The 27,675-nt window shown below is 39.9% G+C and overlaps 1 protein-coding gene and 1 pseudogene across 1 annotated transcript; both read right to left on the minus strand.

Moving 5' to 3' along the window:
* Positions 1-168: 168 nt before the first annotated feature.
* On the minus strand, positions 169-21,199 carry LOC127618556 (zinc finger protein 721-like; annotated as a pseudogene).
* A 2,440-nt stretch (positions 21,200-23,639) lies between these two features.
* On the minus strand, positions 23,640-24,506 carry LOC127618944 (gastrula zinc finger protein XlCGF7.1-like). The gene has a single exon (XM_052091646.1). It carries the CDS (start codon positions 24,504-24,506, stop codon positions 23,640-23,642), a length of 867 nt encoding a protein of 288 aa, XP_051947606.1.
* Between the last annotated feature and the right edge of the window lie 3,169 nt (positions 24,507-27,675).

The following is a 27,675-nucleotide window of genomic DNA, read 5'->3' on the forward strand; positions in this document are numbered from 1 at the left end:
CAGTTCAAAATAATTGTTTATAAAAACTATATTCAGATTAGTTTTTACTTTACTAAAGAAAATGCAACATTAACCATGCAATTAAACCAAAGCCCTTCAAAACCTGATGAATAATATTAATTTGTTTCCATTAAGGTAATTTTTAATCACTGTGATCACTTTCTGTTTCTGTAGCTGATCTGATTGATTGAAACTTTTCCCACATGAAAAGCATTGGTATGGTTTCACTCAAGTATGGATTCTCTCGTGTCTTTTCAGGTTTTGAGACTGAGTGAAACTCTTTCCACAGTGTGAGCACTTATAAGGTTTTTCTCCAGTATGAATTCTCTTGTGTGTTATCAGGCTTCGAGACTCAGTGAAACAATTTCCACAGTGTGAGCACTTGAAAGGTTTCTCTCCAGTATGGATTCTCTCGTGTTTTTTCAGGTTTTGAGACTGAGTGAAACTCTTTCCACAATGTGAGCACTTGTATGGTTTCTCTCCGGTGTGAATTCTCTCGTGTGTTTTCATGTTTCGAGACTGAGTGAAACTCTTTCCACAATGTGAGCACTTGTATGGTTTCTCTCCAGTGTGAATTCTCTTGTGTGTTTTCAGGTTTTGTGACCAAGTGAAACTCTTTCCACAGTGTGAGCACTTGTGAGGTTTCTCTCCAGTATGAATTCTCTCGTGTGCTTTCAGGGTTTCTGAATTATTGAAACTCTTTCCACAGTGTGAGCAATTGTAAGGTTTTTCTCCAGTATGAATTATTTGGTGATGTTTCAATATGCCAGCAGTAATAAAGGTCTTTCCACATTCAAAGCACATATGAGCACCCACGCCGGTATGTATTTTCTGGTGTTCTTTAAAATAGGATGGGTTTGCAAAACTCTTTCCACAAAAAGAACACTTGTAAGGCTTCTCATTTCTGTGAGTTTTCAGATGTAGTTTTAAGCTTGATATCAAAACAAATGTTTTGCCACACTGATCACATTCAAATGGTCTTTCTCCAGAATGACAGCGGAGATGATTCTTGAGACTAGCTGCATATGCAAAACTCCTTCCACACTGATGGCACGTGAAAGGCTTCTCTCCAGTGTGAATTCTCATGTGTACATCAAGTGTTGTTTTTATAATGAAACTTTTTCCACATTGAACGCATGTGTAAGGCTTCTCTCCAGTGTGGGCTCTCATGTGTATATTAAGGTTGCTTTTAAAAGTTAAACTTTTTCCACATTGAGAACGGGAAAGAGATTTCTTGGATGCTCTTCTTTGAGGCTTTTTTGGTGAGAAATGATTAGTCTTTGAGCCACTCAAAGATTTTTTTCCAGGATGTTTATGATACAGACGTTTCTTCTCCACTTCATTCAGTTCTTGACATTCCTCTTTCACTTCCATTAGCTCTACAATGAACAAAATAAATTAATTCAAAAGGGACAAATGTGAAACATCAAATTGAACACCAATTTAATGGCAAAACACAAATGTTCAGTGTATATTTTTGATTTTTGGAGTGCAAGATGTATATATATTTAGATCAAGGGTGCTCACACTTCTATGGCAACAGATCTAACTTTCATAATGTTATTATATTAAGTTTTATAGTATAAGTAAGATGTACAGTGTTCTCATGATGCCAACATTTTAGTAGTCTGTACCTTTATCAGTGAAATTTGATGATTCTCAAAACCAAAGCAAAAACGAATACAATTTTTTAAAATTAAGTAAATATTGTTTACATTTTCCAAGTAATTATTCAGGAAGTAAACAGTTAACAAAGGATCAAATAATAATAATAAATAACAGAACAAATAACACAATATAACAACAGATACAAATAAAGAAAACAAGATTTTAAGTTAATGTTAAAAATAATGATTTTCTGATGCTTTGCAATCTTTATTTGAACAATCCCGATATCAATTCCTAAATCCCAAGATCGATTCAAGTCAAGCACAGGAATGTGCAACCAAAATCAGGATTTTCCCTGCATTTCACATTTTAGAATGCAAGCTTGACACACTTTTAGCCTTGTTTATACTTTAGCCAGGCACCACGGTGGATTCTGTGCATGCAGCTCTCAGCAGCTCGAGGAATTCATCAGTGTTGTACCAAATATACCATGAACATTTCGACTTATCTGACAAATGTATCTCTGACTTGCAAAATCAGCGAGTATGATGTGTGTTCAGCAACACCACTCTCCTGTACCTGTTAGGGTTTCCAATTGATTCTCCCCACTCAGTTATGCAGCCACTGAGAATTGTGTTGAAAGCGCCCTGGTAAAAATTATTCTATTGTAAGGACCATGGAGACTCCAGCCACTATTGTTGAATGCATTTCAGGGGCTTGGATGTCAAACATTATATAAAATGTACAAGTACTGGCTAACGCTAAACATAGATTTTCTAAAACTGTTATTCATATCGGCGCAAACGATGTCTGACTTCGCCAGTTGGAGATCACAAGAGAAATTAAAATGTGTGTAAACATAAAGTAAAAACTATGTCAGACATTGTAATGTGCTCTGGCCCCCTCCCTGCTTGTTATGGTGACATAGTTTATAGTAGATTCATGTAACATACACCAACAGACTCAATCCCTGCAGGGAAGGTGACATTCTCCTCTCTAGAAATTTGGCTCATAGTCTTAATAGTGATAGCATTTGACTAACTGTGGCCCAGGTCTGGAAGCAGACAAACTGGTTAATCCGAACATCTGCTAGCTGTTTTGAGACGTCACACAAGTCACATAAACTACACCACACAGAGACTGTATCACCTAGATATCACATAGAGACTGTGTATGTTCCCCAACATACCAAACAAAAACCCCTCACTAAATAATTTAGAAAAATTGTTATTGAAGTAAAACTTAAAAAAAAAAAAACATCATATAAAAGGAAGGGCTACTAAACATTAGATCTCTTTCAACCAAAGCATTAATTGTAAATTAAATTATTACAGATAATAGTTTGGATGCACTCTGACTGAAACCTGGCTTAAACCGGATGAATCTATTAGTTTAAATGAGTCTACTCCCCCAGGTTATTATTGTTATAAACCTGAGCATCGTCTGAAGGGTGGAGGACGAGGTGTTGCTGCAATTCACAATTAAGTTTTTGGTGCTACTCAGAGGACAAGATATTTGTTTAAGTCTTTTGAACTAATAATGCTTAATGTGACACCGTCAGATATAAATATTTTTTTTTAGTTTTTTGCCCTTGCTTCAGTATATAGATCACCCGGGCCATATTCTGATTTATTTTTTGAACTAGAATATTTTCTGTCAGATCTAGTAGTTCCTGTTGATAGAGCTTTAACTTTTAGTGACTTCAACATTCACATAGATAAGGAAAATGACACATTGTGATTAGCATTTAAAGATATTCTCAACTCTCTTGGAGTCAGACAAAATGTGACAGGACCAACTCATCACCACAATCATACCCTAAATTGAATTCTGTCATTTGGAGATGTTGATACTATAGAATAGTGTTCAGTAGTCGGTACCGATACCAGTGAAATTTCACAGTTCTCAATACCAATTTCTATATCACAGCAAAAATATGATAATATAATAATGTGCTATTTAACACACCAGATTAGTTATTTTTAATTCTTTAATAATTATTTTAATAATTACAGTTGAATTATTATTTTTCAGAACATTCCAGAACACTTTTTAAAGTTTAATTTAGTTTCATCATCAAAATGGTGTTTAATCAATACATTCTTAAAACGTTTAACAAGTGAAAATATAACTTTTCAACATACCATTGCATTTTTTCCCCAGATTTTATTCAACAGCTTGTGATATTTTGATTAATTATTATTATTACTGTTACAGTAATATAAAATGTTACTATACAGTTATATAATATGTAATATATTTTTATAAAATGTCTTCAATTTCAGACATCTAGCTTTTATTATGAATTGTAATCAAAAATTACTGTGTGATTGAAAAGTGGATTGATATACTAGTAAAGCCAAAATTAAATATATAAATAAAGGAGAGAGAGAGAGATACAAGTTAAGTCCAGATACAAGTTAAAATGTGTAAAGAGAAATGAGGTGAGTGATGTGTGAACCAATTGAATAATTCTGTTGCGTAGACTGGAAGGAGAGTACACTTTCCAGTGGGACATTCGGGAAGGAAATTTCCTCTTTTTGAATGCGATGAATCTCCTCCATGATATCCCACCAGATGGGAATTAGAACGGAGTCAGCCAAAGTTGATGCCGTTAGTAGGTTTCCATCCCCCAAAAATGTGAAAGACATGCAACGGTTTTTGGGCCTCGCTGGGTGGTATCACTGATTTATTCCTCGATTTTCAGAGCATGCAGCCTCTCTACATGAACTTAAGAAAAAAAATGCATCCTGGGAATGGACTCCTGAATGTCAACGGACTTTTGAAGATTTAAAGGATGTCTTGAGAAAACTCCAGTGTTGATGGCCCCAGACTTTAGCCAAGCTTTTACTGTGCAAACGGATGCAAGTGATATGGGCTTGGGAGCTGTTTTAACTCAAGAAACCAGTGAAGAAGAACATGTAATGGCGTATGCATCCCGGCTGTTGCACGGAGCTGAAAAATCTTATGCTGCAGCAGAAAAGGAATGGGTTGATGTCTTATGGGCTGATGAAAAAAAATGTATAGTCCCTCCCAGATGGGTTCAAAAGTCTCCAAATATCTGTAAGGCCAAGATTTTTACACATCCTGTGAAGCATCAAGGTTGCTCTAGGGGGCTTGCACACTTTTGCTTCACTATGATCAAGGACTGAATCCATCAATAGATGATTAAAGTCTCTTCCCAATATTATATCATGAGGGGTGCAGCATCCCTTCAAGATCTATGAAAAATCCCTGATTATCAACATTAGGTGCATAAATATTAGCCAAAATAAAACTTTGTCCCTGAATTTCAGCTAAAAAAATAATGACTCTTCCTAATTTATCTTTAATCTGCTTGAGACATCTGAATTGTAGATGTTTACTTTTCTGCGGCCCTTTCAAGGGTGTCAGCTTGAGCGTATCGAAATGGTGAGTTATTGAAACTCACCAGTTTATATCACTGGAAGTGTTAAAACTAGCCAAGTGCGCATAGCTCTCCATTCACAAGTCCGATCCTCGCATGTAGTCACGTGACTCCATTTGATCAAATGTTGAATGAGAAGTGCATTATATTAATGTGAATTAGCCTACAAACACTCAAGCACAGAGTTCCTGGAGCACTCAATGCCAGATTTTCAAAATAAAAGCCTTAAGTAATTACAACTGAAATTATTATTATTATAAATAACAATAAAAAAAACTGGGATCCAAAAATTACTGTGTGATTGAAAAGTAGATTGATATACTAGTGAAGCTAAAATTAAATATATAAATAAGGGAGAGAGAGAGAGATACAGGTTAAGTCCAGATACAAGTTAAAATGTGTAAAGAGAAATGGCTTCTTTTCTACTGAATACTTTCACTGGAATAACTTTTATTTTTGCTGCTGCATCCGGCAGACCAGTTAATAAAGTTTTGAACATACTCTTAAGTAATTGTTTATCGTTTTCTTGTTTTACAATGAAATGAGAGGTTTTTGTTTCCACACAGTGAATTATTGATGTTTTAAACTCATTAAGCTATAAACAACACTGGTATCGAATCGGGAACTGCCGATACTGATAGTTCAGGTATCACAACTGGATTGGATGAGAAATAATGGCATTGCTCCATCCCTAATAGAAAAGTCTTCCTATCATTGTTTGGGACTCAAACACACTCTCCCAGTTTAATTAAAGCAGGGCTGCCCCCAACCAAAGATTTTCATAGTCGACTAGTAGGCGTTAATTTAAGCCATTAGTCGACTAGTCGCACGTTTATGATATTAATTTAATTACTTAAATATATATATTGGGGGCATCAGAAAATGGTTTAAGATCCAGGGCTGAGAAAGAAAGTTATAAGTAATATTTCTAACACTGTTCTACATTACAGAGAAATATTAAACCGTAATAAAGAGCCTTTCAAATATACATTTTACAAGTGCACACACGAAGTGAGCCGCAGTGACACCGGCAAAATCGGTAATGATTCTGAATGTGTCGGAAAAACTAGCAAGGAGACTGAACCTTTTGTTAATTTATAGAGATAAATGCACATTAAGGTTGTGCTGACTATGATCTCGGGAATCGACGATGTCAGAGTGATCACCAATAACTGATGCCTTTGACCATGTCAAGACGATATTTGGTTTGTTTTCCCATTAATCTATTAAATAATTATTTTTAGGCTATTATTATTATTATCAAATTAATATTACAAATAATTTGCCAGTAGACACACAGACATGCACTTGAAGAAACACTTTATTATATTATTAAGAACAGATGACAGAAAAGCCATATTCGCATGTATGTCGGTACGGGGGTGTGCAGTATCGTGGAACACGTGCATATAAAAGGTTCTCACTCTTTCTGTTTCTGTCTTCTGAATTTTTTTGGCAAAAATAGTATCTATGAATGCTGCAAATGTCCTCAGATGTCTCAGCTCAGGTTTGAGTTCAGTTCAATTTATTTCCACAGAGAAGTTCATTGTTACCACAACTCTACAGCCTATACATCTGTGATTAAAACATAAAATAATACAAAAACACATTCACCTCGAACCATGATTTACATTTCAGTTATTATTTTTACATTTATAATTGTTTTTATGTCTTCATTTGTGTAAGCAATTTTCCGCCTACATGTTTAGACGTATACTTGACTGACGGTAAATGGAAAGGTTGTTACTTATATATATATATATATATATATATATATATATATTATAGAGATGCACCGATTGCAATTTTCTTGGCCGATTCCGATTTCGATTTTTTGCAAGTGTGACCTGCCGATACCGATTTTTTCAGATTTTCTTTGTAAGAACTATTACTGACCACATATACAAACAAAATCTACCTTTCTTCAATGCAACATTTTATTTTCATAATAAAATAAATTATTAAACATTACAATTTCCCCCAAACTGCACTAAGTTACAGGATCTTCTCTCACTTAAACAACTCTCAAAATAAAGTGCTCTGTGACTGGAAAGAGGTAGAAATAACAATTAAATGCAAATGAGTTTCTTTATATAACAAATGTCATTTTCCACTATATTTATAAATGGACCTTTTTCTCTTTATTACTCGTCTAACAAAACAATTCCAAAGATCTGAAAAACTGAAGTGTCCAATACGCTCAACTTACGTTAGATGTACAAATATCAGTTGTAAAACTGAGCACTGCTTCGGGAACGGCTTGTAAGTTACAAGCCATTCTGTCAACACTCCCGGTTTTCCCAGGAGTCTTCCATTTGGTTATTTCTCCCAAAAAAAACTCCCGTAATTTGTATGGCCCAAACCACGTTATATGAATAATCACATCAATATATTATTCCAAGGTGGTCCAGTTGCCAGATCTTGAATGAAACGCATCCTACACACACAATCAACACATCATACACATTACAAATCATTTATGACCACAATCTGGCAACCTACAACCCATTTGTGCTGTTGATATCTGCGCAGGCAGTAGATGTTAAATCAAGCATCACTGGTAGATGAGAGAGGAAGACTCAGCTGGTGCTCCGGTGAAAAAAACTAAATATACATGTACATTTAACAACAGCTGGATGGAAGAATTTAATTTCATATCCCGAAACCATATCGACAATGCCCACGCCTTTTGCAATGCATGTCGCACTGATTTTAATATCGGACACGGTGGGAAAAATTAAATCACAATGGCACAATTTGTATAGTATTTAGCCTGCCTCTGCCATCCATCACCCCCCTTCCCCTCTCCCGGATTTGAGTAACCAAATGTTGACAGATAACAGGCTGCGTGTGTGACATGACACGAGATTAAACAACTCGGGCAATGCAACGTCGGAAAATAACCACCTATTCTGTATCGAGGAAATTTATCAGATTTCTGATCCCTCTGTCCCCAACTATGGAGAACAGCTGGTCATCCAGGCCCATGAATTCCATAATTTTCCTCATAATTGCTTTGGTCTTTTCGCTGCTCATTCCAAGGAATGATAGGAGAGGCTGCTGACTTGTGGCTGGCTCTGAGCTCTGGCTAGCTTTAGCCGCTTTCACATTTTAGCTTCTTTTTTAAAATGGGCATTTTCAGCTGGGTGAGGGTGTTATAAATGTCTAACTAGATGGGTACATTTCCTGAAGAAAATGTGAGTGGTGCTTGCCGTGGCAAAACTCGTCAAACAGCATGCTGTAACTCGAAAAGAACAAAAATCACGGTCGTAAATAAATCAACCTGGAATTCTGTACGATTTTCTGGTGCAGAAATATGTGATTTGTTACTCGGTTGCTAGGGTAAGCCCGTGTGGTTGCTATGCAGTTACCAAGGTAATACAATACGCGGCTCCTTTCCATCCCAAGCGAAATAAGTCAACCCGGAAGTCTCTACGTTTTTCCAATGCAGAGATATGTGATTTGTTACTCTGTTGCTAGGGTAACCCCATGTGGTTGATAGGCAGTTACCGTAGTGATACTTATGAAGTGTCCTTGCCATCCTGATTGGAATAAATCAACCCAGAAGTCTCTCTGATTTTCTGGTGCAGAGATATAGTTGTAGCTAAACGGTTGCTAGGGTACTCTGTTTAGTTGCTAGGGAGTGGCTTGGCAGCTGCTAATCGTGAAACTTCAAAGGCTGCTTGTCAGTATGAGTGATATAAACCAACTCCCATGCCTCTGTGACATTCAGAATCGAAGATATGCCTCTATGGATTTTGGTTGCTAAGGTGCTCGACAATGGTTGCTAGGGAGGGGCTAGGAAGTGTTGAGGTGATTCATGATTGGCTGTTTGCTGCCCCGAGTCAAACGAGACCACCCTTGTGTTTCTATGGCGCTTCTATCCGGAGATAACCCTTTGATGTCTTTCATTAGAAGTCTATGGGACTTGTTGCTAAGGTGCTTTAAATTGTTGTTAGGGCGTGGCTTGATAGCTTCACAATGATCCCGAGAGACTGATTGGTCGTCTGAGTAAAATGAGCCCACCCCTTGTCTCTACTGACACTGTGATCCAGAGCTATGTTCAATACAAAATCCCTATTTCATGGTCCGGTCCTACACCATTGTAAGTCAATGGGGGCAACTTTGGGCTGCTCCTGCCCCCAGGGGTGCAACTTTTACCCCATATTGAGGCATGCTCTTACAGAGCCTGCCAGCCTCTTCAAATGTAGCAAATCACACGTTTCTGCGAAATCCTCGCTCGGAGCTGTGATGCGTCAAAGTTTCTCGCAATGTTAAGTCTATGGGATTTTGCGGCCGCTTTTTTGCCCCTGGGGCAAATACCGTACTCGATCAGCTACAAAAGTCATAGCACACGTGTCCTCAATAGGCCGTTCGATTTGATACCTCATTCGTGGGTCTACGCCAAACGGTGCGGGACGAGTTAGGTGCCGAACTTTTGTACGGAGATATAAAAATAAAATAAAAATAAAAATAATAAGTATGTGAGATTACAATAGTGATGCTTTGCAAGCACCACTAATTAGGTTTGTTGTTCTGAAAGTTATTGTGGTGGTTCCCCCACGGTTTACTTTGGCCTTACAATTATTACACATTTCGAACTTTATGTATTCTTCACAGTGATGATCTTCCACGCCAATGACATGTTTACGTGACAATATTGCCTGCGCTGCTGGCAACAAAACGGACCGGCTTGGAATCGGAAAGAGGTGAGGCTGACTGGCCGGTCACCGGTCCGGCCGAGCATGCGGAAAATCGGCTAATTCCGGTCCCTGGCATCTCTAATATATTACTCTTTTATCACGGTCAAGCATGGTGGTGGTATTTTGATGGTGTGGGAATGCTTTGCTGCTTCAGGGCCAGGGCGACTTGCAATAATTGAGAGAAACATGGATTCTGCTCTCTACCAGAAAATCCTAAAGGAAAATGACTGGTCATCAGTACGTGAGTTGAAGCTCAAGCGCAAATGGATTATGCAGCAAGACATGGATCCAAAGCATAGGAGTAAGTCCAGCTCTGAATGGCTCAAAAGAAGCCAAATTAAAGTTTTGGAGTGGCCTAGTCAAAGTCCTGACATGAACCCGATTGAGATGCTGTGGCACGATCTTAAATGGGCTGTTCATGCTCGAAAACCCTCAAATGTGGCTGAACTAAAGCAATTCTGCAAAGAAGGGTGGGACAAAATACCACCACAGCATCGTGAAAGACTGATCTCCAGTTATCGGAAGCATTTGGTTGCAGATGTTGCTGCTAAAAGTGGCACAATCAGCCATTAGGTTTAAGGGGGCAGTTAGTATATCACACGAGTAATATAGGTTTTGGACTTTTTTGCTTCATTAAAAAAAACATATTACATATTTACTTAGATTGCTTTGTTTTATGTAAGGTTTTGTTTGAAAAACAGAAAAAATCATGGTGGGAACAAATACTTTTTCACAGCACTGTATTCTGCATCAGTTAGATCTGCTGGAACTGGAAACACTTCTCATATTCTATAAATCTGCTTTAAATTGAAATGGAATCTACCCTTATATTATTCTATTTGTTTTCTTGTCTCATGACTACTAACTGCAGCCTGTGCCAACCAGACAGCGAGGGACGCTTTGATGACTACAATGGACTTCACAGAGGAAGAACTGCTGCCAAGCCCAACCGTAATACACTGGACACTTCACTGGCAACTGCCTGAACCTCAGACTTCGGATGGACATCACCAAAATGAACTGCCAAGCTTCCTGTCAGACTATGAGTTACCACACTGACCTCTGCCTACATCATCTCTATCATATGATGGACAACACTCTCTTAAAATGGAATACATGGACAATACATTACTGTCAACTAAAGCCTTCACTGGTCAAATAACACAATATACTGCATCTGTGTGTACTTCTGCAGTTAATTCAGGATGGAATTCAAAGAAAGTCAAAATCATTATTTACTGGCGAGTAAAGTTTTTTGTTTTACAACATTTGGCCAATGTTTCACACACCTGTGATTATATGACAGTGATACTGACGTCTTAAAGGAGCCTTGGGACTTTTGCGGCCTTAGTGATTGGCCAAATTATGAGACCACTGATCAAGTCATAGGAAGTGATTAGAGGGCCAATACTGTTAAGTGGCCGATTGACTGTAAGGTAAGGTTGTTTATTTATATAGCACAATTAAAAACAAAGGGTAGTTGACCGATGTGCTGTACAATTTGTAAACATATGCAAAGAGCAAAAATACACAAAACACTAATATTATACAACACGTACATCTAACTTCTACAAAAACAACAAGCTACTAACATATCAGCAACATATCAGTAAGAGTTAGACAAGAAAGCCAGAGAAAAAAAGATGAGTTTTTAAAAGAGATTTAAAATGCCACTGTGGATGCAGGTCTAATACGCAAAGGCAGACTATTCCATAGCTTCAGAGCCAACACTGAAAAAGAACGATCACCCCAAAGTTTTCGTCTAGACCTCGGGACAATCAGTCATTTTTGGTCAGAGGACCCAAGTGATCTTGACGTTAAGTATATCTGTAATAAATCTGAGAAATAGGGTGGTACCATACCATTTAGAGATTTAAAAACAAATAACAAATTCTTAAAATCAATCCTATAACGGATTGGAAACCAATGTAAAGAAAGCAAAATTGGAGTGATGTGGTCCCGCTTTCAAGAACCTGCCAACAATCTTGCTGCAGCATTTTGAACAATTTGCAATCGTGTCAATGTTGACTGACTAATCCCTACATATAAGAAATTACAGTAGTCCAAACGTGATGACACAAATGCGTGCATCACTCTCTCCAAATAATAAAATGACAAAAATGGCTTGACTTTTGCCAGTGTTCTTAATTGGGAAAAGCTTGATGGACAACTGCATTAATCTGCTTGTCATGTGTTTTCCATAAATGGATAAAGTGCCTAAATCAAAACAGGTGGACCCAGATACGTTAAGGGGTGCAAACACAATAATCTCTGTTTTAAATTCATTTAAATGCAGGAAATTGACAGACAACCAAGTCTTAAAATCATTCAGACATGCTAGATAACGAATTATCCTCCTTTTTACTGGCATATATATATATATATATATATATATATATATATATATATATATATATATATATATATATATATATATTTGTGTGTCATCCGCATAACAACGGAATGATACTTTGTGTTTTTAAAAAAAATAGCGCCAATTGGAAGCATATATAACGAAACAGGATGGGTCCCAAAATGGATCCTTGAGGAATCCCACATGTAAGTGGTGCCGACAATTATGTAAATTCACCAATGGCGACTGTAGCATCCTTCCAATGACAATTTTTTTTTTTTGAGGTGCAATGAGGAGATCTCACCATCTGCAGCTGTGATTAAGAGTGATTATTACTCACGCATTGGACATCGCTACTGAATCACGAGTCCCGCACTTGTCTATGAGTCTATGGCCAAGTTCACGATGGCATACTATCCATACTGCTCTCAATGTTTTTGACAAACACAGATATAACAGAAACAGCAAGAGTAGTATGTAGTAAGGCATTCACTACACAGTCTAGATGTTCTGTAGAGGGCGCCACAACACGCTATTGTAACACGCAGGTTGCATTTTGTTCGAAGCAGACAGGACAATTGCTGAAACTGGCTCAGTAAATTGGCACCCCGAGCTGTTGCCCATGTCGCCTAATCGGTTGACCAGCACTGCCTCAAAAACAACTCCGCCCAATTGTAAATTTGCAAAGCAGATATTAATGGAACTAATGGAAGAGCTTCTAGCATGTTAGTCCATATTTCACCAGTCATGTTTAAAGCAATGACTCCCTTAGTGTTTTCCCCAAACCATTCCGTAGTGCCGTTTCTTATGTGGTGTTACAACCTACTTTGAAAACTAGTCAACAACGACCAAAACATCCTTTTAACCCTTCATCAATTAGGAGCACTCCTACTGTTGTATCATCTACACCGTGTGCCCAATTATTAGGCAAAATGTATTCCTCATGATTTATTTGATTGTAGAACAAACACAATGCTCTCAATCCAAATTGTTATTGACATTTCAGAAGGGCTCACAAGTTCTCAGTAGGATTTAACTCAGGTGAGGAAGGGGGCCAAGTCATTATTTGGGCATCTTTGAGGCCCTTGCTGGCTAGCAAAGCAGTGGAGTACTTGGATGCATGTGATGGAGCATTGTCCTGCATAAAGCTCATGGTCTTCTTGAATGCTGAGGACTTCTTCCTGTACCACTGCTTGAAGAAAGTACATTCCAGAAACTGGCAGTAGGTTTGAGAGTTGAGTTTCAGTCCATCTTCAACTTGAAAAGATCCAACTACCTCATCCTTAATGATAGAAGCCCATACCATTACCCCCCTTCCCCATTGCTGGCACCTGATAAGTGATCCAGCCACGGGCCCGTCCATCTGGTCCATCAAGACTCACTCTCATTTCATCGGTCCATAAAACCTTTGAAAAATCTGTCTTCATGCATTTCTTTGCCCAATCTTGACACTTCAACTTGTGAATATATTCAGTGGTGGTTGTATTTCAGTGTTCTTGACCTTGCCCATGTCTCTGAGCTTTTGACACCTTGTACTTCTAGACACTCCAGGTAGGTTGCAGTTCTGGAATATGGTGGCATTGGAGGATAATGGGTTCCTAGTAGCTTCAAGTTTAATTCTTCTCTAGTCTATTGTAGTTAATTTGTGCCTTTTCTTCTCCATGTGTTTTTGTATGCCGCGGTTGACTATTTGCAACAAACCGTTTGATTGTCGAGTGGTCACGCCTCAAAGGCATTTTACAATATTTGACTTTTCAGGGTCAGTTAAATCTCTTTTTTTGGCCCATTATACCTGAGGTAATGAAGCTGCCTAATAATTATGGACATAAGGTGTTAGTCACTTTAGCCACACCCTCCCTCATTACACAAATATATATCACCTGAAAATGATTGAATCCAATAAGCATTCAGGTTGATATGCTTTGTAGTTGGAAAATGTGCATGGAAATAATGATATGATCAGAATACTAACTTGCCTAATAATTGGGCATGCAGTGAAAGGGATTGAAAATGACACTATACAGTTACACAATTTTGTTGATAAAAACTATATCCAGTTTAGTTTTTACTTTATTAAAGAAAATACCTTTTTACAAGTTTCTGTAGCTGATCTGATTGGTTGAAAATTTTCCCACATGAAAAGCAGTGGTATGGTTTCTCTCAAGTATGAATTCTCTCATGTCTTTTCAGGTTTTGTGACTGAGTGAAACTCTTTTCACAGTGTGAGCACTTGTAAGGTTTCTCTCAAGTATGAATTCTCTCGTGTCTTTTCAGGTTTTGTGACTGAGTGAAACTCTTTTCACAGTGTGAGCACTTGTAAGGTTTTTCTCCAGTATGAATTCTCTCGTGTGTTTTCAGGTCGTGTGACTGAGTGAAACTCTTTTCACAGTGTGAGCACTTGTAAGGTTTCTCTCCAGTGTGAATTCTCTCGTGTGTTTTCAGGTTATGTGAGTGAGTGAAACTCTTTCCACAGTGTGAGCACTTGTAAGGTTTCTCTCCAGTGTGAATTCTCTCATGTGTTTTCAGGTTTTGTGACCAAGTGAATCTCTTTCCACAGTGTGAGCACTTGTGAGGTTTTTCTCCAGTATGAATGGTCTCGTGTGCTTTCAGGCTTTCTGACTTATTGAAACTCTTTCCACAGTATGTGCACTTGTAAGGTTTTTCTCCAGTATGAATTCTTTGGTGCTGTTTCAATATGCCAGCTGTAATAAAGGTCTTCCCACATTCAAAGCACATATGAGCACCCACGCCGGTATGTATTTTCTGGTGTTCTTTAAAATAGGACGGGTTTGCAAAACTCTTTCCACAAAAAGAACACCTGTAAGGCTTCTCATTTGTGTGAATTTTTAGATGTAGTTTTAAGCTTGAATTCAAAACAAATGTTTTGTCACACTGATCACATTCAAATGGTCTTTCTCCAGAATGACAGCGGAGATGATTATTGAGACTAGCTGCATATGCAAAACTCCTTCCACACTGATGGCAAGTGAAAGGCTTCTCTCCAGTGTGAATTCTCATGTGTACATCAAGGGTTCTTTTTATAATGAAACTTTTTCCACACTGACAGCATGTGAAAAGCTTTTTTCCTGTGTGAACTCTTGTGTGCACATTAAGACTTTTTTTTTGTGAGAAACTCTTTCCACACTGATCGCATGTGTAAGGCTTCTCTCCAGTGTGGGCTCTCATGTGTATATTAAGGTTGCTTTTAAAAGTGAAACTTTTTCCACACCGAGAACTGGTAAGAGGTTTCTTGGATACGTTTCTTTGATGCTTTGTTGGTGAGAAATGCATAGTCTTTGAGACACTCAAAGATTGTTTTGTAGTTCTGAAATTCTGATACTGAAGTTTCTCCTCCACTTCTTTCGGTTCTTGGCATTCCTCTTTCACTTCCATCAGATCTACAATGAACACAGTAAATTGTCAAAAATGTATTCAAGAGGGAAAAATGTGAAACATCAAATTGAACCCCAATTTAATGGCATTAAATTGGGGTTCAATTTAATGCCATTAAATGGATGGCATCAATTTAACACACATATGTGATTTGACTGAAATCAGATGGATACATTTGTTTAAATGAGTCTACTCCATCGGGTTATTATTGTCATAAACATCTGAAGGGTGGAGGAGGATGTGTTGCTGCAATTTACAGTGAAGTTTTTGGTGCTACTCAGAGAACAAGATATATGTTAGAGTCTTTTGAACTAATAATGCTGTTGTCTTTTGCCCTTGCTACAGTATATAGATCACCAGGGCCGTATTCTGAACTGCCATGTGGGACAATAAATGCCTGTGTTGCACCTCGTATCTGGATTTCAGCTCAGAGTTCTGTCGAGTGTTCGACCCAGTCATGCTGCAGTGTGGTGAACCGATCACTGCCGGGTAAGGAGGAGCCAGATGCCCGATTCTCTGCCACTGTCAGCTTCCACAGCCATAGAGGCCATTTCTCTGTCTCTGACTGTGTTCACAGCCACAAGGCTGTTCCCCTGCCACTGCTCACAACCATGGAGGCCGTTCCACAGTCACTGCCAGCACTCGCAGCCACTGAGATTGTTCTCCCCTTTCCCTGCCACTGCCCATGACCATGGAGGCCATTTCCCTGTCCCTGCCTGTATTCACAGCCACAAAGTCTGTTCCCCATCCACTGCCAGTGCCCATGACCATGGATGTCGTTTCCCCGACCCTGCCTGTGCTCACAGCCAGAAAGGCGGTCCCCATCACTGTCAATACTCAGTCATAGTAACTGTTCCCTCATCACTGCCAGTACTCAGTTATGAAGGTTGTTCCCCCATCACTGCCTGTGCTCACAGCCAAGGAGGCTGTTTTCCTGTCACTTCCTGTGCTCACAGTCACGGACACTGTTCCCCCATCACTGCCAGTTCTCACAGACACGGAAGCTGTTCCTGTCACTATCAGTTCTCAAAGCCATGGAGGCTGTTCCCCGCTTCCAGCTGCCAGTGCTCACGGCCATGAAGGCCATTCCCATGCCGCTATTAAGCGTCTACGTCTGAGCTGCCATGGCTCTGCCCCCTAAGCCGCTCCCCTGTGAACCCTGTCCGGCAGTTGCTGCCCAGTTCTCTGTCCCCTGCCAAGCAGCTACTGCCCAGTCCTGTATCGCCTCCACCCTGAGGCCTCCTCTTTGGCCGCCAGACCCTGCCTCTACCCTAAGGCTTCCTCCCAGTATGTCAGACCCCTCCACTTTCCTTTAAATCCTTCCCTGGTTTCACCTTCCCTCCCTTGCTATGGTGTTTCAAGTTCTTTAAGTGTTCATGTTGTTTGTCTTTTTTCTTTTGTTTGATGTTCACGTTGGGAAGCCAGGAGACTGACCGTTACAGTATCGGCCTGCCTCTGTATTTTGAGTTACCTTTTGTGCGAGTCGTGCGTATGTTACTGCTGTCAATCGGGGTTTCCCTGGAATCTCTGATTCAGCATGTCAGCAGCAGCTGAAAAAGATAAGGGCCTCTTTGACAAAACAGACAGAGGACGATGTTGTCATCATGACGTCCTCAGCCAGAATCAAAAACTTCAGGATCAGGATCAAAAGTTCCTCTCATTCACAAATCATGATGGTTAGTCTGTGACATTCCAAGTGGGTGATCCAGGCAGTTTAAACTGTCAGGTGATTTGAGGCTCGTGCGGGATCTGCACAAGTGTGTGACTGCAACTTCAAGGCTGCGTCCGACACCATGAAAATGCAGCCTCCATGGGGAGTTGCGTGGCATCATGAGGTGGTTGAATGTATGAACAAAGAACTCTGTGCACTTAGCTAGTTTTTAATTATTTTTGAGTCTTAAGCCAGTGAAATTCGATACAACCTGTTACATAACTGTTTTAAGAAGTCAACATATCAAATAGGGTTGGGCGATGTCCCCTAAATTGGCAGTTGACGATGTTGACAGTAAAACATTGCGATGGACGATGATATCGGGGTTAATATCATTTCATATAATTTTCAAAAATGATATGAAAAATTATAATTTCGTTATTTTACTAACCCAACTAATGACTCGTCGGCGCTTTATCAGTAGGTTGCACCGACACGTGAAGCATTTTTTTTTTTAGCTTTCACTTAAGAAGAGTTGTGCACTTTTTATTTTAATATATCTCTTTACATAAATACTATTTTCCACTTAAAAACTATAATTTCGTTATTTTACTCACTGATGAGCAAAAGGTCGAGGCAGAAATGACTACCTGCAGGAAATGGCCATTGATGGGGAAGAGGACCCGCTGACTTGGTGGAAAACGAACGACAAAAGGTTTCCGTTCATGGCAAGATTAGCACGGAAATATCTGTGCATGTGTGCTACCAGTACTCCATCAGAGCGGGTCTTCAGCACAGCGGGTAGTGTAGTTACTCCAATCCGCAGCTTATTAAAACCAGATAAAGTGAATATGTTGGTATTTCTGGCCAGAAACATCGAAATTTAAACACGGTCTATGGTGAAAGATATTAGACTTCTTTGCATATTATTTTTTAAACGTTCATTTGTGTAGTTCATATGACCACTTTACAATATTTCAATAACATAATTTATTTTGTAGCCTGTGCTGAAGTTAATTGTGCTGCTAATTATAAGTGAAATGTTAATGCCGAGTTTCGGTCTGAGTGTTGTTCCCGTTTTCTAGTTCTTTATTTGTTGTTCTTCTATGTTTTAATAAATGTGTGTTATTCATATTCACCTTGTTTCTTTCACTTGATTTGACATTATGGATTTATGGCCAAGGAAATTTTTCTTTAAAAGTATTAACCAGACAAAAGTTATTTGACGTTCGCTGGTCTGGGTTTATCTTAAACTGCCGCTTCAGTGTATACAAGAGCTATGTGACAATGAGCAAGATTTTCTGAGACAGTACAACTACTAATAATTAATTAATAAAGGCTTAAAATAAAATATTTTAATCTAAATGTACAGTGTAAGACATGTAAAAAAAAAGACAAGAAGCTAACAATGTCAAGATCAATATTTTTGCAGCCTGCCTGACACGGTATTTTCACAGACTAACACGTCACGTCTCTGGCATATACTACAGTATTTAAAATAGCATATATGCATTAGTTATATTCTCAATTTAATTTACAGAGCAATCCCTGTAAAGTTTTTAGGTTAACTATAGAAGAGACTAGGATTAGTGAGTCACACTAGCAAGACTCGCAAAAGGGGGCGTGGCATCACGATGGTGGCTCGACATCGTGATGTTGGTCAGCCATCACGATGGACGATGATATCGTCCATCGGCACAACCCTAATATCAAAGAATTCAAAATCCTCTGGCTCTGGAGATATTAAAAGACACTTGAGTGCTCAAGCTGATACCCCAGACAGGCCCGCAGACCAGGTAGTCGGTTTGGATGGTGAAGCAGGAGAAATTCAACGCAAGCTGTTCAGCATGTCTGTAATGCTGGCAAAGGTTGTGGAGCTCTTGCGGTAAAATATTTATTGATTACTTCCATGGAGGCAAAATTCTCTGAGTTGCAACCAAAGTAGATTTGCAGCACGTATGGGACAAGCTGGAAGACCATGAGAATCATAATCGGTGAAACAACATCAGAATTGTTGGAATTCCTGAGCATGAGGAAGGAAGAGATATGGTGAAATTCCTAGAAGAGATCTTCCCGAGTCTGCTTGACATAACAGGCCATAAGCTGAAAATCAAGTGATCTCACAGAGGCCCAGAGATCCGCTGAGGGAAACAGGTTACATCAATTCTGGCGTGGTGCTCGGAGATGGGAAGGGTGGCAGCCTTTGAGGAGGGGTCATCAAGAAGAATGGGGAAGTACATCTTGTTCGTGGACAAATGGGAAGGGTATAAGTAATTTATGGATGTGAGTTTATTAATATTATATATTTATTTGTTTATTTATTTATTTGTGTGTGTCTTTATCATTTACAACCACTGGGATGTTGTTGGGGCCAGGGTGGGGGTGGGATTAGGGGTTTGGAGGGGGAAGGGTAATAGTTGGGGTTAATATTGATTCTGTGTGTATAGGTTTTGTTTTCTACATTCATTTATGTGAATCAATAAAACACTTTAATATGAAACTCCTGCCTCTGAAGGCTGTATACAGAAGTACAGTGAAAATAAGGTGCTTTTCACACTGTTCGGAGACCAGTTTCCTTAAGAGTTACATTCATTCAAAACAGATGTCAGTTAAGCCATTAACTGATTAGGCAGTAAGATAGCAAGTCACCTACATATGTATTCGGATGCAGCCCAAGGTAAAAGCACTTCACGTGTGCTATTAGGAAATGTCTTATTCACTATGCACTGTTTGTACATTTGGTTTAATTAAAAAACTATTTTTTAGAAAATGTGATTGCTAACGTGGACATGCCAAGGATAAGCTAAGGATCATGGATGCATTGATACAATCTCTCTGACCCAACTACAGACTTGCAAGAACAGAGCTACAAAACAGGGGTGTAAAGGCATGGTAGAATAAACGATCTGTGAGCTGAAACTTGACAGACACATTCTGGGAACACCTGAGACTGATATTATATTGTGTAAAAAAAGGCATAATATGCTCCTTTTAAGGCATAATCTACAAACATGTTATTCATCTAAACAGCACAATGATTCAGAATTTACAGCTTCTTTTGTAGTTGAGATGACAACAGCTTTAATATATTGAAATGCTTTCATCTACCTTTCTATCTACACAAATCCAGTGTCATGTGGTTTTCTAGATTTGTATAGTAACTTGTTATTATTCAAATATTAGCCTAATAAGTAGGTAATGAGTGAATTTAAAACAACATTAAAAGGATGAAACATACTTGAATGAACAGAATCACTCTGTTGTTGTTCTTCTGAGGTTTCTCTCATCTTCATCAGATTCCTGCAGTCCAGCAGCTTCACTGAACACATCTTCATCTTCACTGGTGTCTGCATCATCTGATGTTCTCCAGTGTAGATCACATCCATCTGCTCTCTCATGATGAACATTTGAACACAAAAACATCATCATTATAATGGACTGCCATCATTAAACCCCAAAAGATTATTATATGATTAAACCTATCATCATATATTTATATGGATTAGGGAACGGACATTGAGAAGTAGTTTAAGTAGTGTCGACAACCGAATGCACACGTGCCACCTTTACCACGCAGAGGGGTGGACAAACCATTCGCGTGACCCATTGAGCACCAAACGCATCTCAACACTTTAAGGGTTCAGTTTTGTGTTGTTCGCTCCGCGCAGTGAATTATGGGGGTTTGATCTCTCGCTGGCTGGCAGAAGCTGGCACTGATGGATAACGTGTCATTGGGCTACATAAATATATTAGTATGGATCAATTCTAATCAACAGTTTCCTGACAGCAAAACTCAAACTGGCCATGCTTGCCTTCAGATAAACAAAGTTTATTAAAATCGTTTAGAATCTAATTAAAAGATTTTATGTGAATATCTGTTAAAAAGAAGAAACAAACATTTTCACTAAAATCACAATCTCAACTCAGTAATGTGTGTATTCATGTACAGTCAGAATATTATAACAAAAACTTTAGAAATGTTCATGAAATTTACCTTTTATAGTTTGATTTCCCACAACAGAATAAAGTAGAAAAACACTTAAATTCACAATAATCCACTTTAAACTTCTGAGTTCCTCTTTTTCTTCTTCTTTTTGTTCTTCTTCTTTCGAGACTCAGGCACATACCGCCACCTACTGTTTCCTTTGCTTACCACATGTGTGATCAACAGCCGTGGCCAAAAGTATTGGCAGTGACATACATTTTGTGTTTTCCAAAGTGTGCTGTTTCAGTATTTGTAAATCATTTTTTCATATGTTTCTATGGTATACTGGAAAACAATGATAAGGATTTCATGAGTTTTAAAGGCTTTTATTGGCAAAAACACTCAATATATGCAGTGTCAATATTTACAGTGTTGACCCTTGTTCTTCATGACCTCTGCAATTCGCTCTGGTATATTGAATATCAGCTTCTGGGCCAAATCCTGACTGATGCCGATCCATTCTTGCCTTATTAGTGCTCGGAGTTGATCACAATTTGTGGGCTTCTGCTTGTCCTCTCGCCTTTTTGAGGATTGACCACAGGTTCCCTATGGGATTAAGATCCAGGGAGTTGCCTGGACACGGATCCAAAATTTCAATGTAATGATCTCCGAGCCACTTCATTTTCACTCTTGCCTTGTGACATGGTGCTCCATCATGCCAAATTGCTCCTGGATCATTGGGAGAAGTTGCTCTTGCAGGATGTTTTGATAGCATTCTTTATTCATGGCAGTGTTTTTGGGCAGAATTGTGAGCGTGCCCACTCCCTTGGATGAAAAGCAACCCCACACATGGATGGTCTCAGGATGCTTCACTGTTGGCACAACACAGGACTCATGGTAGCGTTCACCTTTTCTTCTCCGAACTATTGGTTTTCCAGTGGTCCCAAACAGTTGGAAGGTGGCTTCATCAGAGAAAATAACTTTGCACCAACTTTTGCTGTCCAATCCTTGTACTTCTTGCAGAATTTCAGTCAGTCCTTGATGTTTTTCTTGGAGAGAAGTGGCTTCTTTGCTGCATTTCTTGACACCGGGTCATTGTCCAAAAGTCTTCGCATCAAGCTGCGTGCAGATGCACTCACACCAACTTGCTGCCAATATTGAGCTCTGCACTGGGGGTGACACGATTCCGACGACTCCTCAGGAGGACACAGTTACTTTTTCTGGCCAATTAATCTTTTTGTAATTATTTTAAATGCATCTGATCACTCTTCACAATAATCTAGAAACAATGTGAATCAACACCACAACAACTGAAACAGAAAACTTTGCGAAACACAAAATATATGTCACTGGCAATACTTTTGGCCACGGCTGTGTTCTACTTAACCCCAATCTTGAGTTGGCTAGTAATAACATCTCTGCAAATGAGGTTTCACTCCAGGAGGAAAACAACGGAAGAGCACGAGCGGTGAATGGATAGATCACTACCTAGGAAACGTTCACTTCAACTGGCATCACAATCAACCTACATCTTTTAAATAATGCAAATTATCACCTAAAATTAAAAGGAAAGCATTTTTTTTCATATCTGCATATGGTAACTATCAACTAGCGATGCCCCTGTTGCGAACTGAACAGGTGCTACTGTTAATGTCGTTTGATCGTGAGTAATTCAATTAAGATGTTTGAATACACCCCATCTTGTAACCTGTGTAATCATTATACTGTATCTATGCCCAAAGGGGAACAGTAGGGTTACATAATTTAGTGACCAAAACACCTAACGTTCACACAGTTAACTGATGTTATAATCATGCTATACAGATGACCACTCCTAAACCTTCATCATGAGTAACTTTTTTGCATGATTGATTTTTTTGTTTATCAGCCCCAGGATCATGTTTTCATTTAGGGATCATCACACAATACTTGTACATTACACAATATTTGTGTGCTGTCTTGTTCGTTGCATCTCTTCATACATTCAGAGAGTTTGGGCCCACTTTGAATCAGTCACATTTCTCAGCTTTGCTCCAAGTGACAACTTTTTTTTTTAGGTGCAATAAGGAGCCCTCAACATCTGCAGCTGGAATGGTGGTGGATTTCAGAAATGTAGGATGACAAGGGAAAGTGTCCCGTGTGAAACAGCATTCACACAAGCTTTTCATATTCTCCATACCCCTCACACTGAATCATTATTTACTGGGGAATCAAGTTTGTGTTACAAAATTTGGTCATTTGTTTCACACACCTGTGATTAAATGACAGTGATACTGACGTCTTAAAGCAGCCTTGGGACTTTTGCAGCCTTTGTGATTGGCCAAATTATGAGACCTTAAGTCATAGGAAGTGATTAGAGGGCCAATACTGTTAAGTGGCCGATTGACTGTAACATCCTTAGTTTCTATTAAAATGAAAATTTAGCCCACACGTAACAGAAAAGCATTCTGAAAAAATTCTGTATCAACAAAAAGACTTTAAATGTCTTTTGTTACTTTTTTAGATGATGCTGCTCTTTTGGGAGAAAATCAGTCTTTAGGGTTTTCTGAATTTCAAACTATTTACTCGATGTTGTTGGACCTGAAGATGAATTTTGCTCACTATGATAACTTGGGCAATTCTTCTTTAAATGTCTCTGTAGATGACTTGAATGTTTGAAACTCCTCCCACATGAAGAGCAGTGGTATGGTGACTCTCCAGTGTGAATTCGCTTGTGTTTTTTCAGGTTTTCTGACCGGGTGAAACTTTCTACAGTGTGAGCACTTGTATGGTTTCTCTCCAGTATGGATTCTCTCATGTGTTTTCAGGTTTCCTGACAGAGTGAAACTCTTTCCACAGTGTGTGCACTTGTAAGGTTTTTCTCCAGAATGAATTATTTGGTGCCGTTTCAATATGCCGGCTGTAATAAAGGTCTTTCCACATTCAAAGCACATGTGAGCACCCACACTGTTATGTATTTTCTGGTGTTCTTTAAAATAGGCCAGGCGAGCAAAACTCTTTCCACAAAAAGAACACTTGTAAGACTTCTCATTTGTGTGAGTTTTCAGATGTTGTTTTAGGCCTGAATTCAAAACAAATGTTTTACCACATTTATCACATTCAAATGGTCTTTCTACAGAATGACAGCGGAGATGATTCTTGAGACTAGTTGCATATGCAAAACTCCTTCCACACTGATGGCACGTGTAAGGCCTCTCTCCAGTGTGAGCTCTCATGTGCTCATTAAGGCTATCTTTTTGATTAAAACCTTTCCCACACTGTTGGCACGAGAAAGGCCTCTCTCCAGTGTGGGCTCTCATGTGTATATAAAGGCTATCTTTTTGAATAAATCCTTTTCCACACTGATGGCATGAGAAACGCTTCTCTCCCGTGTGAATTCTCATGTGTACATCAAGCTGTTCTTTTTGAATAAAACATTTTCCACACCGATGGCATGAGAAACGCTTCTCTCCCGTGTGAATTCTCATGTGTTTATTAAAATTGCTTTTAGAAGTGAAACCTTTTCCACACTAAGAACAGGTAAGAGATTTCTTGGATGCTCTTCTTTGAGGCTTTTTTGGCGATAAATTCCTAGTCTTCGAGCCACTCAAGGATTTTAGTCCAGTTATAAAATCATGATATTTCTGATACTGAAGTTTCTCCTCCACTTCATTCAGATCTTGACGTTCCTCTTTCACTTCCATCAGATCTACAATGAACACAGTAAATTGCCAAAAACCTATTTAAGAAGAACAAATGTGAAACATCAAATTGGACCCCAATTTAATAACAGAAAACAAATATGTGTGTAACAAAGTGTATATTTAGATTTTTGGGTGCTCACATTTCTATGGCAACTATTCATAATGTTTTTATAATAAGTATAATTATTATAGTATAAGATCTACAGTGTTCTCACAGTACCAAAATCTCAGTAGTCAGTACCTTTATCAGTGCGCCTGTCCCAGCTCCTTTTATAGACAGGCGACCTAGGAAAAAGGTTGCTGACTTCGACTGGCCTGACCCTGGTATGCGTATGGGCTCCAATCCCACCCCTGGGCCACCACGAGGTGAGTACCCTCACAACATCACAAGGGGCCTTCTGGGCCCTGGCACCAATTGGGTCAGTAAAGTTTCCTCACTCCCTGGGTCATTCTCCTATGCTCAGCCCTTCCAGCCCTCACGCTCACGACGACCAGGCGCTGAAATTCTTTCTGATCAATGAGCGTGACGCGGTGTCTCGTGTTCCCTTGTTCTCCATCAAAAGGAAGCCAGCAAACAGGTAAGTGTGCCAGTTTTTGGGGGCCGCTTGCCCTCCCCTGCCACTGTTGCGGGTTCGCCGGGCAGCTCGCCTCCCCAGGACGATCTTCCCATTGGGGTGTCTGTCCTGCTTCGCCGCGAACCACCCACCCAGGGCATGATGAAATCAATCGTCTCCCCGGTGTCATCAGTGCAGAGGCTGGGAGCTTGATTAGCACATTCTAGCCCCTCACAATGGCTCATCAGGACGATCCGTCTCGGTTGTGTGATCCAGTTCGCCAGACGGCCGCCCAGGTTCAGTAGCATCCTGTCCATTGCTGTGCGAGGCGAGGATACCTCGGTCATTCGGGCAGAGTTTTCCGCCCTTCTGGTACAGGGAGCGATAGAGCCTGTCCCCTTAGCCGAGATGCACAAGGGCTTTTACATCTCTTATTATCGTGCCCAAGAGAGGGTGTGGGTTGAGCCCAATTCTGGATCAGTGTGCCTTGAACAAAGCCTGTGCGAGATGTTGATGCAGAAGCGCATCCTGGCATCAGTAAGACATCAGGTTTGGTTTTGACCATCGACCTGAAGGACGCGTACATTCACATATCGATCCTTCCTCGACATGGACCCTTTCTTCGGTTTACCTTCGAGGGACAAGTATACCAGTCTGAAGACAGAGTTCGGGCGGGCATACTCATGTGATCATGAGACCCTGGCACGGCTACGTGACCAAAGTTCCCACCACTACCTTTTGGGATCAGGTGGTGAACCTGCATGCACTCACTTCAGAGGAGGAAGACCAGCCTTGTCGTTGCTGTGTCCAGTTCACACCCTGTGTATCTATCTGGAGTGCACACAGAGCTTTAGACACTCGAAGCAGCTCTTTGTCTGTTTTGAAGGGCAGCAGAAGGGGAAAGTTGTCTCCAAACAGAGTCTGGCCTATTGTGTTGTGGATGCCATTTCTTTGGCTTACCAATCACAAGACCTGCCGTGCCCCTTAGGAGTCCGGGCGCACTCAACTAGAGGTGTTGTGTCCTCCTGGGCACTGGCGAGGGGCATCTCTCTAACAGACATATGCAGAGCAGCGGGTTGGGCTACACGCAGCGGGTTGGGCTTTCATGTATGAAATATCAAAGACGCGATCTGAGAGAATTGCCAACGCATCGCCGATGTCAGCGACGCGTTGAATGTCAGAATGTTAAATATCTGGACCAGTCGGCAATTCCAACTCACGCAATGTGAAATACGTTTTGACTGAATACAACAGCAGCATTGACCTACAGCCAATGAGAGAGCAAGAAACAGGGGACGGGAACTTTCAGTGTGAGTCCTGATGTACCTGCAACAGGCTGCAGTATCCAGAAAGTCACAATGGACAGAAGCAATGGAGGAAAAATGAATGGAACATTGGCAGGAACACCAGATTTGATCTTTCATCTGAACTGTACCACAACCAGGTGGAGAAAGAGAAGAGTTGGAGAGAAAATGCCAATTCTCTTGGACAGTCAGGTTAAACAAATAGAAAGATTTTTCAGTATGAGGTACTTTTCATATTGTAACCAATAAAATATATGTTGCCTTTAGGCGATTAAAAACATACACACCATATCTTGAAATGCATAACATATGATCATGCATTTGTTTTCATATCTCGTATCATTTCTCGCGTATACTCTGTTGGGAAATGTAAATTGGAGTCCAGGCAGAGCTGTCTGGGATTCGTCAACAGTGAAATGTCTTCAGTGTAATGTGTTCACCCATGTCGCTGATTCCTCGTGTAATTTTAAAACGCTATGACTATATGGCAAGACAGACAGTTGTGTAATATGAATAGTACCACAATCCGACATCTTTGAAAGTTTGAAACCCTGTGTTTCACCTAAGGGGAAATGGCCCCGGCCACTGCTGTGTACTCTCCGTAGGTAGGCCAGTGGCATAATTCCATATGTGAACTTCCCCATTGGTAAGTCCATGTGAGGTATTCTCCACATGTTAACCTCCCTCTGGTAGGATGTGGTCTCTGTAGTGCTCTCCCTCCTGGAGAGGGAAGAGCACATCCCCAGCGCTATTCGAGCAGGTTTACAAAAATCAGGAAAGGCCACCACCTGTAGCCTCCTCGAGTAAGTGCCTCCTCCCACCCTTAACAGGACCAGGGAGATGCATTACCTAACTCGCAGGAACGTCATGATGTGGTCGAGCGCTCACTGTGAAGCTGTGTGCAGCTTGCCCGTGTCCGCTCCTCCGTACCTCGTGACACGGTTCAGCATCTGCAGCATTTCGCATAGGAACCCCTAGTGTCACTACATCGACACAACATCGAGTGAGTGATAGACAGGGAACATCTTGGTTATTGATGTAACCTCTGTTCCCTGATGTAGGGAACGAGATATCGTGTCCCTCCTGCCGAGGCGC

Source organism: Xyrauchen texanus, chromosome 25 (assembly GCF_025860055.1).
Source record: "Xyrauchen texanus isolate HMW12.3.18 chromosome 25, RBS_HiC_50CHRs, whole genome shotgun sequence".
NCBI lineage: Eukaryota > Metazoa > Chordata > Actinopteri > Cypriniformes > Catostomidae > Xyrauchen > Xyrauchen texanus.